Source organism: Saccopteryx leptura, chromosome 2 (genome assembly GCF_036850995.1).
Source record: "Saccopteryx leptura isolate mSacLep1 chromosome 2, mSacLep1_pri_phased_curated, whole genome shotgun sequence".
Lineage (NCBI taxonomy): Eukaryota > Metazoa > Chordata > Mammalia > Chiroptera > Emballonuridae > Saccopteryx > Saccopteryx leptura.
The window spans coordinates 113,989,267-114,004,771 of NC_089504.1; the positions used below are offsets into that span (position 1 = coordinate 113,989,267).

General features: G+C 38.7%; 1 protein-coding gene across 3 annotated transcripts in view; it reads right to left on the reverse strand.

The window, feature by feature from the left end:
- ZFC3H1 (zinc finger C3H1-type containing) overlaps positions 1-15,505 on the reverse strand; it is a 73,496-nt gene that overhangs the window by 36,901 nt on the left and 21,090 nt on the right. For 2 of the 3 annotated variants that reach the window (XM_066368564.1, XM_066368562.1), the window contains exons 3-12: positions 13,949-14,013; positions 10,609-10,807; positions 9,787-10,010; positions 8,084-8,207; positions 5,004-5,101; positions 3,384-3,593; positions 2,992-3,156; positions 1,923-2,060; positions 576-697; positions 36-185 (exon numbers count right to left, since the gene is read on the reverse strand). In XM_066368564.1, the coding sequence (XP_066224661.1) occupies positions 36-185; positions 576-697; positions 1,923-2,060; positions 2,992-3,156; positions 3,384-3,593; positions 5,004-5,101; positions 8,084-8,207; positions 9,787-10,010; positions 10,609-10,807; positions 13,949-14,013 (1,495 nt within the window). The remainder of the gene's footprint in view (positions 1-35; positions 186-575; positions 698-1,922; positions 2,061-2,991; positions 3,157-3,383; positions 3,594-5,003; positions 5,102-8,083; positions 8,208-9,786; positions 10,011-10,608; positions 10,808-13,948; positions 14,014-15,505) is intronic. The other variant, XM_066368563.1, reaches the window with a different exon arrangement.

Consider the following 15,505-nt stretch of genomic DNA (forward strand, 5'->3'; position numbering starts at 1 on the left):
ATACATACAGTATTTAAACAGATAATGAGGCTCACCTATGTTTTTTAAGTTTTGCTTCTGCATCTGAAACCTGCTTAGTAACCATTGCTATTCTGCCAATCCCATCAATTTCCACATCAGAGTTTGCTGGGGATGATGAATTTGTCTTCAGCTGATCTGTTTTAATCAAACGCTGCTTTTCCCGACTAAAATAAACCAAAGAATAAATTAAAATTATTTTTCTTGAAGATATATTTTATTTCATAGCATAAAGTAAAAATATTAATCATATTGGCTAATAATCATGATGATGATCACTATGCATGACACAGGTTGGCTTTCAAAGCTGACAGTGTAGCTCTCCTTTACATTGGCTTTTCTCCATGTCTAAAGCTGTTTTGCTCTCAGAGCATCACTGTATTCAAGTCTGTCGAGGATCATCTGGCTGCCCCTCCTGTGTGAACAAAAACATTAACCCTGCATCTCGAATAAAATCATCCCTATTCATTACCCAATGCCAGTAACTGTATACAGGCTTAGTTAAGTACTGAAAACAACAACATACCTTCAAAGCTAATTACATTAATACCACTTACTTGGCAATCTCTTCCTTTAACAATCGATATTCAATCTTTTTTTCTTCAGGCAAAGCTTCAGGTGTTCGCATGGGATCATTTTCTTTTTCAGATTTTGGAGGTACTTTTGGTTTTGAAGCTTGCTAGAAAACATTTGAAGTCAACCAGATTAATAGCTTTCATTTATCCCACACTAAGATGTATATTTTACATTATAGTTTTGGGGTAACACAGGCTAATGACATACAATTTCCAGATATACAACATTAAAATTTGACATGTGCATACTCTATTGCATGATCACCAAAATCTAGTTTCCTTCTGTTACCACATATATTTACCCTCCATGACCCACTTTGCCTGCCCCTGCATGGTTGTTAACCACCAAATTAATTATAGAATCTACTCAAGACCTACAGTTTCAAAATAATTGACCTGAATCATCACAACTGTTACAGTAGTAATAGGAATAAAAGTTCCACTTATCATACACCTTATACAAAGTTCTAATAATACAAATACTTAAAATATATCCACATTTAATATATTAAAAATCAATACCGCCTGACCAGGCGGTGGCGCAGTGGATAGAGCGTTGGACTGGGATGCAGAGGACCCAGGTTCGAGACCCCGAGGTCGCCAGCTTGAGTGCTGGCTCATCTGGTTTGAGCAAAAGCCCACCAGCTTGAACCCAAGGTCACTGGCTCCAGCAAGAGGTTGCTCAGTCTGCTTAAGGCCCGCGGTCAAGGCACATATGAGAGAGCAATCAATGAACAACTGGGGTGTTGCCACGCGCAATGAAAAACTAATGATTGATGCTTCTCGTCTCTCTCTGTTCCTGTCTGTTTGTCCCTGTCTGTCCCTCTCTCTGACTCACTCTCTGTCTCTGTAAAAAATAAATAAATAAATAAAAGTAAAAAAAAAATCAATACCACTAAGAAGTCTAATTTTCAGGAATAAACTTTAATAATTGTCAATAAATTATCCTTTTTGTGTGTGTGTGAGCGAGAGTAGGAGAGACACAGATACAGAATCCCAAATGCACCCCAACAGCAATCCACCTGGCAACCTCCGTCTGGGGTCAATGCTCTTGCCCATCTGGGGCCATACTCACAACCGAGCTATTTTTAGCGCCTAAGGTAGAGACTTCATGGAGCCATCCTCTGTGTCCCTAGTGATGTGCTCAAATGAATTGCACCATGACTGTGGGAGGCGGGGGGGGGGGGGAGGAGCAGATGGTCTCCTCTCCTATGTGCCCTAACTGGGAATCGAACTTGGGACTTCCACACGCTGGGTTGACGCTCTACCACTGAACCAACCAGCCAGAGCCATATCATCCTTCTTTTAATCTTTCATTATTACACTCACCTCAGCAGTTCGTCTTGCTTCTTTAATCATGGACTCCAATCCACCAAAAACACTATGTGTTGACTTGGAAGCTTCGCCATCAGATTCACTGTCATCTGAATCATTCAGTGTTACAACCACTGATTTATGCTTTGGAAGCTGCAAAGACAATATATTTGTTACTCTTGATGACAAAATTATCTCTGTTCTTTTTTTTGGCTCTACCACAATTAGCTGCATGGCCTTGAACAAGTCACTTAACCTCTTTAAATTTCAATGCATAAAAATAATGGGCTCCAACATGAATCTATGGCTCCTTCTATTTATATTGCATAATTAACTTTGTCCCACTCTAGCATAGCGATACTGGTTATACGCCAAAAACATACAACATTCTCTATTCTCAGTCTTTAAATACACTACTATGATCACCTTCATTAAGTTTTTATTATCTCCAACTCTCTATAAAGAACCATCTTAAATTAAACCTTCCAACCAAGGTAAAAATTAATACTTCTAAATAATTATTAAAAATTTTTTACTTTTGCAGTTATAAATAGAGGTAACTGGCCAAAGCTGGTTCATCCAACAAAGGCAAGATTTCAGTTTGGCTTTGCCCCATTTATTTTACTTTGAAACCATTAGAAAACAAGGTAGAAAAAAAAAAATCATTTCAAACTGCTTAATAAACATTATAAATTCTTACATTACAGTATAGTCATTAATTAGAAAAATGTGAGCAAAGTACAAACAAAGATAGGGGAGATAAAAATATACACTTTGCTAAAATAAACTCTAGAATCGACAGAAAAATCTGAATGAACTGATTTATATTAAAAAAATTGAGGAAAGGGCAGAGGAAAGCATACCACTGATGAAAATAATGCTTCCCACAAAACATTATCATAAACTCTACCATTTTTCAAGTGAAGAAGTTGCTCCCATTTCACTAATAAAATTTGCATTTACATATGAATATATATGTGTACATAAATAAACAAGGTGGTAAGGAACAAGACAGTGACATTGCACACAAATTTCTCATTGGCTGTTTGAATAACAGTAGAATACAGATTTTGTTTGTGTTTACCGAGATCACAGTCCTTGGAAGACGAGGTCCTCGGTGAAACTTTGGATTCTGTATCCTTGGCTGAGATACTGTATTAATACTGACTATTGAAAGATTGCTTCTTGGCACAGGCTGTGAATTGTTCAGAGCTGGAGGTGAAGGTGGGTCACTATTACTGGATGTTTCCTAAATATGGAAGAGAGAGATGTGAAACATTTTTAAAAAAAGAAGAAACTTCTGTCATGTTTAAAAATCTTGAGCAAATTAGTACCAGACAATCCCTATTTTAAAAGTCCAGTGAATTTCATAAAAAAAAAAAAAAGTCCAGTGAATTTCAAATAAGCAGAGAAGAGTTTTAGGTAAATTCAAGCTCATGAGCACCACCTAGCGGTTCAGGTATCTATCTATATTACCTCTGGCTTAAAAGCTCTCTTATTTGCTAGAGATTTAAGTAGTTCTTCTCGAAGCAGCATTTCTTCCTCCTCCTCCTCATCTGCAAAAGGTGGTTTTGGAGGCTGTTCTGGATCTTCAGGTGGGAGAGGCGGTAAAGGTGGTACAGGAGGTAGAGGTTCAAGAGAAACACACAAGCCTTCCACATAAGGCTGGCTCAAGACTGGCAAAGACTAATTATTTTTAAAAAAAGAAGAAGAATTACAATGCAAATTTTACCAATTCCAAATGTTTATCTGTGAAGCACCATTAAATTAGAAAAAGGTAAGCTTTAGGCCCTGGCAGGCTGGCTCAGTTGTAGAGCGTCAGCCTGGTGTGCAGGAGTCCCGGGTTCGATTCCCGGCCAGGGCACACAGGAGAAGCGCCCATCTGCTTCTCCACCCCTCCCCCTCTCCTATCTCTCTGTCTCTCTCTTCCCCTCCCGCAGCCAAGGCTCCACTGGAGCAAGGTTGGCCCAGGCGCTGAGGATGGCTCTATGGCTTCTGCCTCAGGCGCTAGAATGGCTCTGGTTGCAACAGAGCAACACCCCAGATGGGCAGAGCATCACCCCCTGGTGGGCATGCCGGGTGGATCCCGGCCAGGCGCATGCGGGAGTCTGTCTGACTGCCTCCCCGTTTCCAACTTCAGAAAAATACAAAAAAAAAAAAAAAAAGAAAAAGGTAAGCTTTACATTATTTTAGCTGTAAACATAAGTATAAATATATTGTAAATCTCAAAAAACTATCCCAGAATTCAATATTCAGCCACAAAGAGTATAATTTGTACAATAAAAATAAAATCAGAAACATCTAAAACATTTAATTTGTGAACTTCAAGATAATTATACAAACATCTCCATGGCCATTCTTGTATTTAGCAATTTTAAAGATATAAAAATCAGATCTTATAAGGTCTATTTCTCTAGATGACTACCTAAAAACAAGTAGAGATATTTAAAAATAGTATTTAAGTAAAAATAAAAAATTAGGAACAGGAATTCTGGAAAATACGTAGTTCAAGAGTATTTTAAGAAATAAGTGTTAGGAAGACTCACTACTGTCCTCTTAAATCCTTGTGAAATGGCTTGTTAGAGTATACAAAGAAAAATAATTTTACCCAAATTCCTGAGTTTAGATATATTTTTGTTTCAAAGACCTTCCTCTTGGCATTTAAAACAGTATTCGGAGGAAAGAAAAATGTTTTCTCTCTCACTCCGTTCTAATAGTTCCCTCATCTTAAACTGTTTAGGAGGACATCAAATGTATACCTAGGAACTAGGAAATGGCAAGATTCCCTCTAATCTAGTGATGAAGATCCAGTTTGTTCTCTAGCTTCTCTCAATCTAGAAATAATTTGACTTCATGATTCCCTCACATTCTTCTCTTTTCTTTTAAAAACAAAAAACAAAAAAAACCCTGCCTGCCAGTAAATAATCAACTGCTTAGTCCACAGATTTCATATCTATTAATTTTGGTAAAAAATGCTTTCTTTAAAGCTGTCTTCAAAACTAACCTTTCATTAATTATATGCCAGTTTTTCAAAATAAATTAGAAATGACACAAAGCAACAAAATTTTCTTAGAAATAATATCAATTCTCACTTACAGTAACCTGAGGTGGTGGAGGCAAAGAAATAGACGGTGCTGAAGAAAAATAACTCAATGAACATTCAGTAAAGAATGGTGGTTGCACTGGTGAAGGAGCTGAAAAAAATTTAAGAGTTTAATGACAGAAATGCTTCAATATGAATAAATTAAATTTATGGTATGTTTAGAGAAATGCAAATGCAGTTAGGTAGAGTGTAAATTAAAATTTATTAGTCTCTAATAAAATTTTTAATTTCCAAGAGCCCACCTCCACCTACTTATGTCCTCATGTCATCATAGAGCCATTTATCCACTTAAGCTGACATTAGTCTCTCAAAACTCTTCACTTTGTTATTTTCACCTAATAACGATAACAGGGAATACAGCAGGAGAGGCTAACAATGTATTTTTTACAAATATACCTTTTAAGGAATAAAACAAAAAATTCCCGAATCTGCCAAAGTGCCCAAACTAAATGAAAACAGTGATGTGGTGACTCCATTCTTCCCTTCATATGGAACAAAGAATGTGAAGAAATTGACTGCTTTGTGGAAAGTCAAAAGGACTAGCCTGACCAATGTTGGAGCAGGAGATAGAGCATCAATCTAAATCGCTGAGGACTCAAATTCGAAACCCCGAGGTTGCTGGCTTGAGCACAGGCTCACCAGCTTGAGTGTGGTGTCACTGGCTTAAGCATGAGATCGTAGAGATGATCTCATGGTCGCTGGCTTGAACAAGAGGTCACTGGCTTGGCTGGAGTCCCATGCCCCATCAAGGCAAGTAGGAGAAGCAATCAATGAACAACTAAAGTGAAGCAAATATGAGTTGATGTTTCTCATCTCTCTCTCTTCCTGTCTTATCCATCTCTCTTGCTGAAAAGCAAATAGGACTAGAAATGAAAAGAATTACCTACTGCATTTAAACAATAATGTGTAGATTTTTCTATTTTAATAATTCTGAAATTGTTATTGATGTATCTCAATTAAATCCTTAGTAATTTTTCCTTGGTAGCAAATAAAAATAAATATGCATTTCTACTTTCAGGGGTTTCTTAAGACTCCGTAAAATATGGCAGATTCAGACTACTCTTGCTATCCAGTAATTATATAACTGGATATAATATATTCTTCTTTGTACCAGTTGTCTCACAGTCAGTATGGACATCACCCACATGACTTATATGAGGTTGACTTTGTGGCCTGAATGATATCATCTGAATATACACTGGCCTTTAGAACATTTTACTTCTTAAAAATATAAGTACCTGTAATGAATATAGAAAAAAGTTAAATTCTGACAAAGACTAGAGCATACATACTATTTCACTTACAAAATTATTTTAAAAGTATAGATCACATTACTTTTGTAAAAATACAGAGTATTAATATTGTCAACACTCAGGAACTACTATGAATCATCTCTTAAGAACCTAGAAATAAGATAATCAAAGACTGACCAGCCTGACCAGGCGGTTGCGCAGTGGATAGAGCGTCGAACTGGGATGCAGAAGGACCCAGGTTGGAGACCCCAAGGTCACCAGCTTGAGTGCAGGCTCATCTGGTTTGAGCAAAAGCTCACCAGCTTGGACCCAAGGTCACTGGCTCGAGCAAGGGGTTACTCGGTCTGCTGAAGGCCCACGGTCAAGGCACATATGAGAAAGCAATAATGAACAACTAAGGTGTCACAATGCGCAACGAAAAACTAATAATTGATTCTTCTCATCTCTCCGTTCCTGTCTGTCTGTCCCTGTCTATCCCTCTCTCTGTCTCTGTAAAAAAAAAAAAGTTAAATTATGAAATCAAAACATCAGGTAAGGCCATGGCCGGTTGGCTCAGTGGATAGAGCGTTGGCCCAGCATGTGGAAGTCCTGGGTTCAATCCCTAGTCAGGGCAAAGATGAGAAGCAACCATCTTCTCTCCTCCTTCCTCTCTCCCTTTTCTTTCTCTCTTCTTCTCTCATAGCCAGTGGGTCGACTGCTCTGAGCGATAGCCCTGGGCACTGAGGATAGATAGCTCAGCTGGTCCGAGCATCAGCCTCAGATGCTGAAGATAGCTCAGCTTATTTGAGCACCGGCCCCAGACAGGAGTTGCCAGGTCCCTCCTCTCACTTAAAAAAAAAAAAAAAATTAGGTAAATTATCAACCATAAGCCTAAAAACAATAAACATTACCCAAATCACAGATTTTACCTTATCTGTGGTCTAAAGTAGGATTCTAGTTTGATCTGATCTCACAATGTAACCACAGGGAGAAATACTGATCATATGGTCTTTTAATTAAGTATTCCAGTTTTGAATGCCAACTGCATTCAGTTGTCTGTCTCAGTCTCATGTGTTTTAATTAGTGAGAATCGGTATCTCACTGCCAATCACCCCTGAGTACCAACTAAAGCAAGTCTCTAGCTCTCCAGATTAGCATACAACGTAGACTATGCACTCTAATTGAGGTATAAAACCTGACCAGGTCTAACCAATCTTTCCTGAGATGCCACTAGTATCACCTTCCATCTCCAAATTCCTACAAAGTCCCATCGCTGGAAGGAGGAAAAAGGAACCCTAAAAGAAACACTTGGAAATAAAAGTTAATATTACACATTTGAGATTTGCTCTCAAAATATTTACAACATGAAATAATGCCTGTAGTTGAACAATCCACTAACAAACTTCATGGTCATTACAGATTTCTTTCAAGATTATGAGTAGCACCTGACCAGGCGGTGGTGCAGTGGATAGAGCGTTAGACTAGGATGCAGAGGACCCAGGTTCGAGACCCCGAGGTCGCCAGCTTGAGTGCGGGCTCATCTGGTTTGAGCAAAGCTCACCAGCTTGGACCCAAGGTCGCTGGCTCAAGCAAGGGGTTACTTGGTCTGCTGAAGGCCCACGGTCAAGGCACATATGAGAAAGCAATCAATGAACAACTAAGGTGTCACAACAAAAAACTAATGATTGATGCTTCTCATCTCTCTCTGTTACTGTCTGTCTGTCCTTATCTATCCCTCTCTCTGTCCCTATTAAAAAAAAAAAAAATTATGGGTAGCTGCATAACCATTTTCTTTTTAATAATTATGAATACGCAAATGTTTTAAGAGTTTTAGCTCATACCTGGAGAATTGGTTTCACTATCTGTATCCATAGCGACTTCTTCATAGTTATCATACTGATAAATGCCTCCTCCACTATCAGTAGGTTGTTTATCTAAGGACCGTCTCAGGTCAGGATCTGAAGACTAATTATACAGGATGGTTAGTTTCATAGCATTCTCTTAGTCTATTCTTAGACTAAAGATTATAAAACAATTAATAGTTCTATTCTAGGAAAGAGTATCAAAACTCCTGATGATCCTGATTTGGGAAATTCAATATACATGACAGGTACTTGATAACTGTCAGGTAAAATATGAAAGTTAGCAAGGACTATTGATACAGATAAAATCTTTCATAGTTAGCTGAATTACTAAATAATAACCTTCTCCTATACAAAATAAGATTACACCAAAATCTTGAATACTTCTGGCTTTTATTTAAAAAACTAGATAAATTCACGTTTTATGTCATCAAAACTATATTTATATTATTTGGAAAAATTCAGTAACATTTTAGTTATAAATTACTAATAGCTGAAAACTAGAAACTCCTGATCAATGTGTTTGCATGTTTTCTCTTTTAACTTCTTACAACAATTCACTCACAGAGGTAGTTTACAACTAAAAACTAGCAAAACCTATACAGATGGGTATAAGAGTAATGTGTAAATATAATATTTTCCTGTAAAAGACTATCAAAATGTTTTTTAGAAGTTCAAGGTATGAATTTTAATTCTTCGCTTAAGCAAACACTCCTAAATCCCTAGAATTAAAGAGTTCTTACTTTTAATACCCCTCTATTCTTCATTAGGACATTCACAAGTGTCGTCTCAAAGCTTAGAATTCTGAAAATTATCACTGATAATAGCACTACATCAATATTAAATTTCCAATATATTTCTTGACACCATCCATAAAAGACAATGAGTCACTCAAGTTATTACCAGTGATTTATACATACTAAAGGCTCACAAATGCTCGATAACTAAATAGCCACTAAGGCTATTACAATATGATGATTTAACTTTCTTTAAAATAGTCTATAACAATTAATCATGACACACTTCTAGTTCTATATTAAAATAATGAAAAATTAATGAAATTGGCCCTAGCTGGTTGGCTCTGTGGTAGAGCATCAGCCCAGTGTATAGATGTCCTGGGTTCAATTCTCAGTCAGGGCACAGAGGAGAAGCAACTATCTGCTTCTCCACCCTTCCCTTCCCCTTCCCTGTCTCTGTCTCTCTCTTTCTCCTCCTCCCACAGCCATGGGTGGATTGATTCGAGCACACTGGCCCTGGGCACTGAGGATGGCTCTATGGAACCTCTGCCTCTGGCACTAAAAACAACTCGGTTGTGATCATGGCCCAAGATAGGCAAGGCATTGACCCCAGACAGGGGTTGCCAGGTGGATCCTGGCTAGGATGCATGCAGGAGTCTATCTCTCCTCTCCCATTTGAAAAAGGGGGGGGAAAAGAGAGAGAAATGGAGAAATAAAGAGAGAAAGGGAGAAAAAAAAAGAAAGAAAATTCTGTCCCATATTTAGGTAACAGCATTTTTAGAGTACGTCCTGACTACAATTTAGTAATCCTACTTTCTTCTAACTAGAATATAATAAAAAAGCTAAATGTAGTATTTGCTAACCATGATTCTAGTTGACCAGTTATGAAACAAGCTGACACTTAAATTTGAGTAATGTTTGATTTTATATTTTTGCACGCCTTACTTTACTTCTTGACCGCCTCTTTCCACCAACTAATTTCATGAATCGATTGTATTGCTCTTCTTGATTTGAGAGATCTCGAATTTTTCTGATTTCTTCCTCTCTTTTCCTTCTCTCTTCTTCTTCAGCTTGTTTCCGCAGATCCTCTTCTTTCTGTCTTTCCTGTTCTTTTTGTTGTTGTAGTTTCTTCCATGCTTTTGTCTGCTGTTTCCTCAATGCTTGTTTAGCTTTAAATGAAAAATTTGAAAACATCAGAATCTGTTAGTGTTACAATTTTCTAAAAAATAAATATAAATAAAAACAGCTGGCCCTGGCTGATTGGCTCAGTGGTAGAGCACTGGCAAGATGTGTGGATGTCCTGGGTTAGATTCTCAGTCAGGGCACACAGGAGAAGCAATTATCTGCTTCTCCACCCTGCCCCCTCCCCCTACTCTCTCTCTTCTCCCACAGTCATGGCCTGAATGGTTTTGAGCACACTGGCCCGGGGCACTGAGGTCGGCTCCATGGAGCCTCCATCTCAGGAGCTAAAAATAGCTCAGTTGCGAGGATGGCCCCAGACGGGTGTTGCTAGATGGAACTCAGTTGGGGAATATAGGGGAGTCTATCTCCCCTCTTCACACTTGGAAAAGAAGGAAAAAAAAGAGCTTTAAAAAGTATTTTTATTATCATTAAGTCATATATATAGTTGTTCCTCAGTTATGTTTACATAAGACTGCCATCCATTTAAGGCCCTAGGATTATCCACATTCAAAACCTTCTGAATTAAATCTACACACTATACTGATACATGAAATCAATTTAAAAAACTTAACAAAAAATAATCACCTGTAGTGCTAACTTTTTTGGCCGAATGTGTTTTTGTACTTGTTTTAACTTTTTGCTGTACAGTTTTCGTCTTAGTCAACTTTTCTTTGCTTTCTTTCATCACCTGCTGTTCTTTTTGTTGCCATTTTTTACTGGCTGACTGGAGAGCCAAAAGACGAAGTTGTAATTCAGATAGCTCCTCTTCATCTTCACCAAGCTTCTTTAACAACAGAAATAGTTACATTTTTAATTATGTGACCTTAAATATTGCACCAAGTCAAATCTTTTATATAATCAAAAGTTACAGTTAGTTCTAAGGCAAATAATTAAATGGCAAACATAAATAAGGAAACTAGATGATTTACCATAGCCCAAGACCCTAATTCAGTCCCCTTAATCAAAAGAGAATATGAAGCTGTTTTTACATATGTGCCTCAAGTTGGAGAGAAAGGGTACAACAAGCCTTGATGGGAGGGTGGGGCTACAGCAGAGTGAGTGACCCCTTGCTCAAGCCAGCGACCTTGGGCTCAAGTCAGCGACGATGGGGTCATGTCTATGATCTCACGCTCAAGCTAGCAACCTTGGGCTCATCAAACTGGTGAACCTTGCTCAAACCAGATAAGCCAGATGAGCCTGCGCTCAAACCAGTGACCTCAGGGTTTTGAACCTGGGAATCTGGGTCCTCTGCATCCCAGTCCAACGCTTTATCCACTGCATCACTGCCTGGTCAGGCATCACTATATTCTTCATGCTTAAGAATTAAATAATTTAATTGGATTTTAGAAAAAAAATGTAATAACAATTTACCTATAAAAAAAAGTTATTAGGCCTGACCAGGCAGTGGCAAGGTGGACTGGGATGCAGAGGACCCAGGTTCGAAACCCCGAGGTCGCCAGCTTGAGCGCGGGCTCATCTGGTTTGAGCAAGGCTGGCTCACCAGCTTGAGCCCAAGTTTGCTGGCTTGAGCAAGAGGTCATTCACTCTGCTGTAGCCACCCCCACCCCCACCCCCGTCAAGGCACATATGAGGAAGCAATCAATGAACAACTAAGGTGCCGCAATGAAGAACTAATGCTTCTCATCTCTCTCTCCCTTCCTGTCTGTCTGTCCCTCTCTCTATCTCTCTCTGTCTCTGTCACATAAAAAAAGGAAAGAAAACAGTGGCTCTTAACCCTACTGGTTTCACCCATTACAAATTCCTAATTGAACTACCATTACATATTTCAGTACTTCAGTTTATCCAAACCAGGATATAGTTGCCCTTTCCACTATTGGAAACTATATGTAACAAATGAATTTAAAACTATCTTGATTCTTGCCTGACTAGGTAGTGATACAATGGATGAAGTTGTCAACCTGGGATGCAGAGACCCAAGTTTGAAACTCTGAGGTCGCTGGCTTGAGTGCAGGCTCAACAGTTTGAGGGCAGGGTCACTGGCTTGAGCGTGGGATCATAGACATGACCCCATGGTCACTGGCTTGAGCCAAAGGTTACTACTGGCTTGAAGCCCAAGGTCGCTGGCTTGAGTAAAGGGTCGTTTGCTCTGCAGTAACCCCCCGGTTAAGGCACATTATGAGAAAGTAATTGATGAACTAAGGTGCCACAACAAAGAATTTATGCTTCTCATCTCTCTGTCCCTCTTTTTATGCTTCCTGTCTGTCCCTCTTTCTCTCACAAGAAAAACAAAAACGAAGAAACAAAAAAAAAACCATTGTGATTCTTTTTTGATTCTAAGTCACTTAAACATACCAAATTCTACTGCTTGGTAGTGAAGTTCTAGAACCATACTGTCCAATATAGTAGCAATTAGCCCCATGTGGCTACTTATATTTAAATAACTAAAATTGAATACAGTATTTAGTTCCTTAGCCACACTAATAATTTCAAGGGCTTAAGAGCCACACATGTGGTTAAAAGCTACCATACTGAAGAATAAAGATATAGGACATTTCCATTATTGCAGAAAATTTTATTAGATTTTAGACAGTACTGATCCAGAGAATTTAACTAAAATAAGCTATCATCACTGCTTCACTGAGACCTCAAAGTCTTTGATTACATTTTGCAACTATTCCTTTTGGAATAAAAGAGACCACTAATTCTATCATGCAACTACATGCTATTTAAAGCAGCTTCTTGATCAGCAAGAAGGGCACTGAACCTCATTCAACTCCTTGCTCTGACACCCAAGTCCTATGTAACTATAGGCAAGTCACTTAACCCAGCCATATAAATCTTAACTTGCCTTTAAAACAGATGATGTCAACCTACTTTATAGAGTTATTGTGAAGATATTTTTTAAAAACATATACACATGCATCTACGTGTGTGTGTATGTGTGTACCTTTATATTACCATTCTTAAATTTCAGAACCATCTCTTTCCTAAAGCTCCTAGGCTCTTTGCATCATTACCATATAATCATAAAAACTAGCTGAAATCTTTAATGAATTTTTTTTTTTTTTTTTTTTTTACAGAGACAGTGAGTCAGAGAGAAGGATAAATAGGGACAGACAGGAACGGAGAGATGAGAAGCATCAATCATTAGTTTTTCGTTGCATGTTGCAACACTTTAGTTGTTCATTGATTGCTTTCTCTTATGTGCCTTGACCGCGGGCCTTCAGCAGACCAAGTAACCCCTTGATGGAGCCAGCGACCTTGGGTTCAAGCTGGCGACCTCGGGGTCTCGAACCTGGGTCTTCGGTATGCCAGTCCGATGCTCTATCCACTGAGCCACCGCCTGGTCAGGCTAACTAGCTGAAATCTTAATGGAATAAATTGCCGCTATTTCAAATCTCTAATCCAACAAAGAAAAGGTTGGGTTAATATGTATCTACCAAGCATCAAGCATAGTGTTTGATGCCTCTGTATTTTATCCTGTGGAAGCTCATAACAGCCCAAAGAACAAGTGATGTTAAACTCATTTTGTAAAGAGGAAAAACAGAGGCAAGCAAAGGCTAAATAAATAGCTTACACAAGATCTGTCACTAAGAGGAGTAAGGAGAACTGGATACAAGGTCAAGGTTTGTCTAACTCTGAAGCCTTCCCACATAGGATCGTTCCCCCTACCCCAATTGAAAAAAAAAAACCTGAATGAAAATTAAGTTTCAAAAACAAAAAGATCATCTAAGGATATAATGCTTCAATTAAGCACAACTTAACTGAACCCAGTGGAAAAATACTCCAAGATGTCTCTCCAGATTTTCTTATCTTTAAAGCTTATGTCCAAATAAAGACATAGCAATGATGAAAGAAAATTAGTGGGAAGCAAGACAGAATATCCCTTTCAAAAGAACAGACTAAAAGCAGTATAACAATCAGACTTAAGAGTGCTATCTAATACCATAAAGCAGTATCTTACCTTTTCGGATAAAATATCTGAGGCACTAAGTCTTCTTGTTAAATTTTGTTCTTTATCTTCTAATCCTTTAAAATAAAACAACATACTTTGAATACTCTAAAAGATTGCTACAATGAACTTAAAATATGTTTTATACTAATTATTTTTAAAGGGTCTCATTTTCTCTCGAAAGCAAAAAGAAGGCTGTTAGAGAAAAATGAAAATTGGACCGAACTCATATCAGCCTCATTTCTAAAAGTTACAAGGCAAGTGATTAAAAATATTAAATAAGCAAAGCTTCATTACCAAATAGATAATACACACTGATAAAATATGATTATTCAGACTTTAAGATGAAATGAATTCAACATTCAGAGACTGTATTGACTAATGCATTTAAAGAAATGGTTCTCGGCCCTGGCCGGTTGGCTCAGTGGTAGAGCGTCGGCCCAGCGTGCGGAAGACCCGGGTTCAGTTCCCGGCCAGGGCACACAGGAGAAGCGCCCATCTGCTTCTCCACCCCTCCCCCTCTCCTTCCTCCCTGTCTCTCTCTTCCCCTCCTGCAGCGAGGCTCCATTGGAGCAAAGATAGCCCGGGCGCTGGGGATGGCTCCTTGGCCTCTGCCCCAGGCGCTAGAGTGGCTCTGGTCACAACAGAGCGACACCCTGGAGGGGCAGAGTATCGCCCCCTGGTGGGCAGAGCATCGCCCCCTGGTGGGCGTGCCAGGTGGATCCCGGTTGGGCGCATGCGGGAGTCTGTCTGACTGTCTCTCCCCATTTCCAGCTCCAGAAAATTAATTAATTAATTAATTAACTAACTAATTAAAAAATTTTTAAAAAAGAAATGGTTCTCTATTTATCTAGATAAGCAACAACAGAAGTAGATTAAGTATCAACAAAATTAAATCCATCTATACATTTTCCCAGAATTCCAGCCTGGGGACCCAGATTTCTGATGAAGGTATTTACAAAATCTTATTTATACATCATCTAATCTATGACTGCTCAACAAATCACACAATAATTACAATACATTTACAACAGCACTGACATATACTTTTGTAGCTAAAATAGAAAAGTTAAAAACCAAGAGAATCTTTCCTCAAGATTACAGAACTTGCCTGACCAGGCGGTGGCGCAGTGGATAGAGCGTCGGACTGGGATGTGGAGGACCCAGGTTCGAGACCCCGAGGTCACCAGCTTGAGCGCGGGCTCATCTGGTTTGAACAAAGCTCGCCAGCTTAGACCCAAGGTCGCTGGCTTGAGCAAGGGATTACTCAGCCTGCTGAAGGCCCACGGTCAAGGCACATATGAGAAAGCAATCAATGAACAACTAAGGTGTCGCAACGAAAAACTGATGATTGATGCTTCTTATCTCTCTCAGTTCCCGTCTGTCCCTATCTATCCCTCTCTGTCTCTGTTTAAAAAGAAAAAGATTACAGAACTGAAGTCTAAACTCCAAAACAAGTTTTCCTCCTATAATACCATATGTCAGTGTTCCTAACTTGATTGCTTAAGGCCTATTAGTAAAAGAATAGGCAGTTTATTCAATAATTAAAGAAATTACTAATCAAGTAAC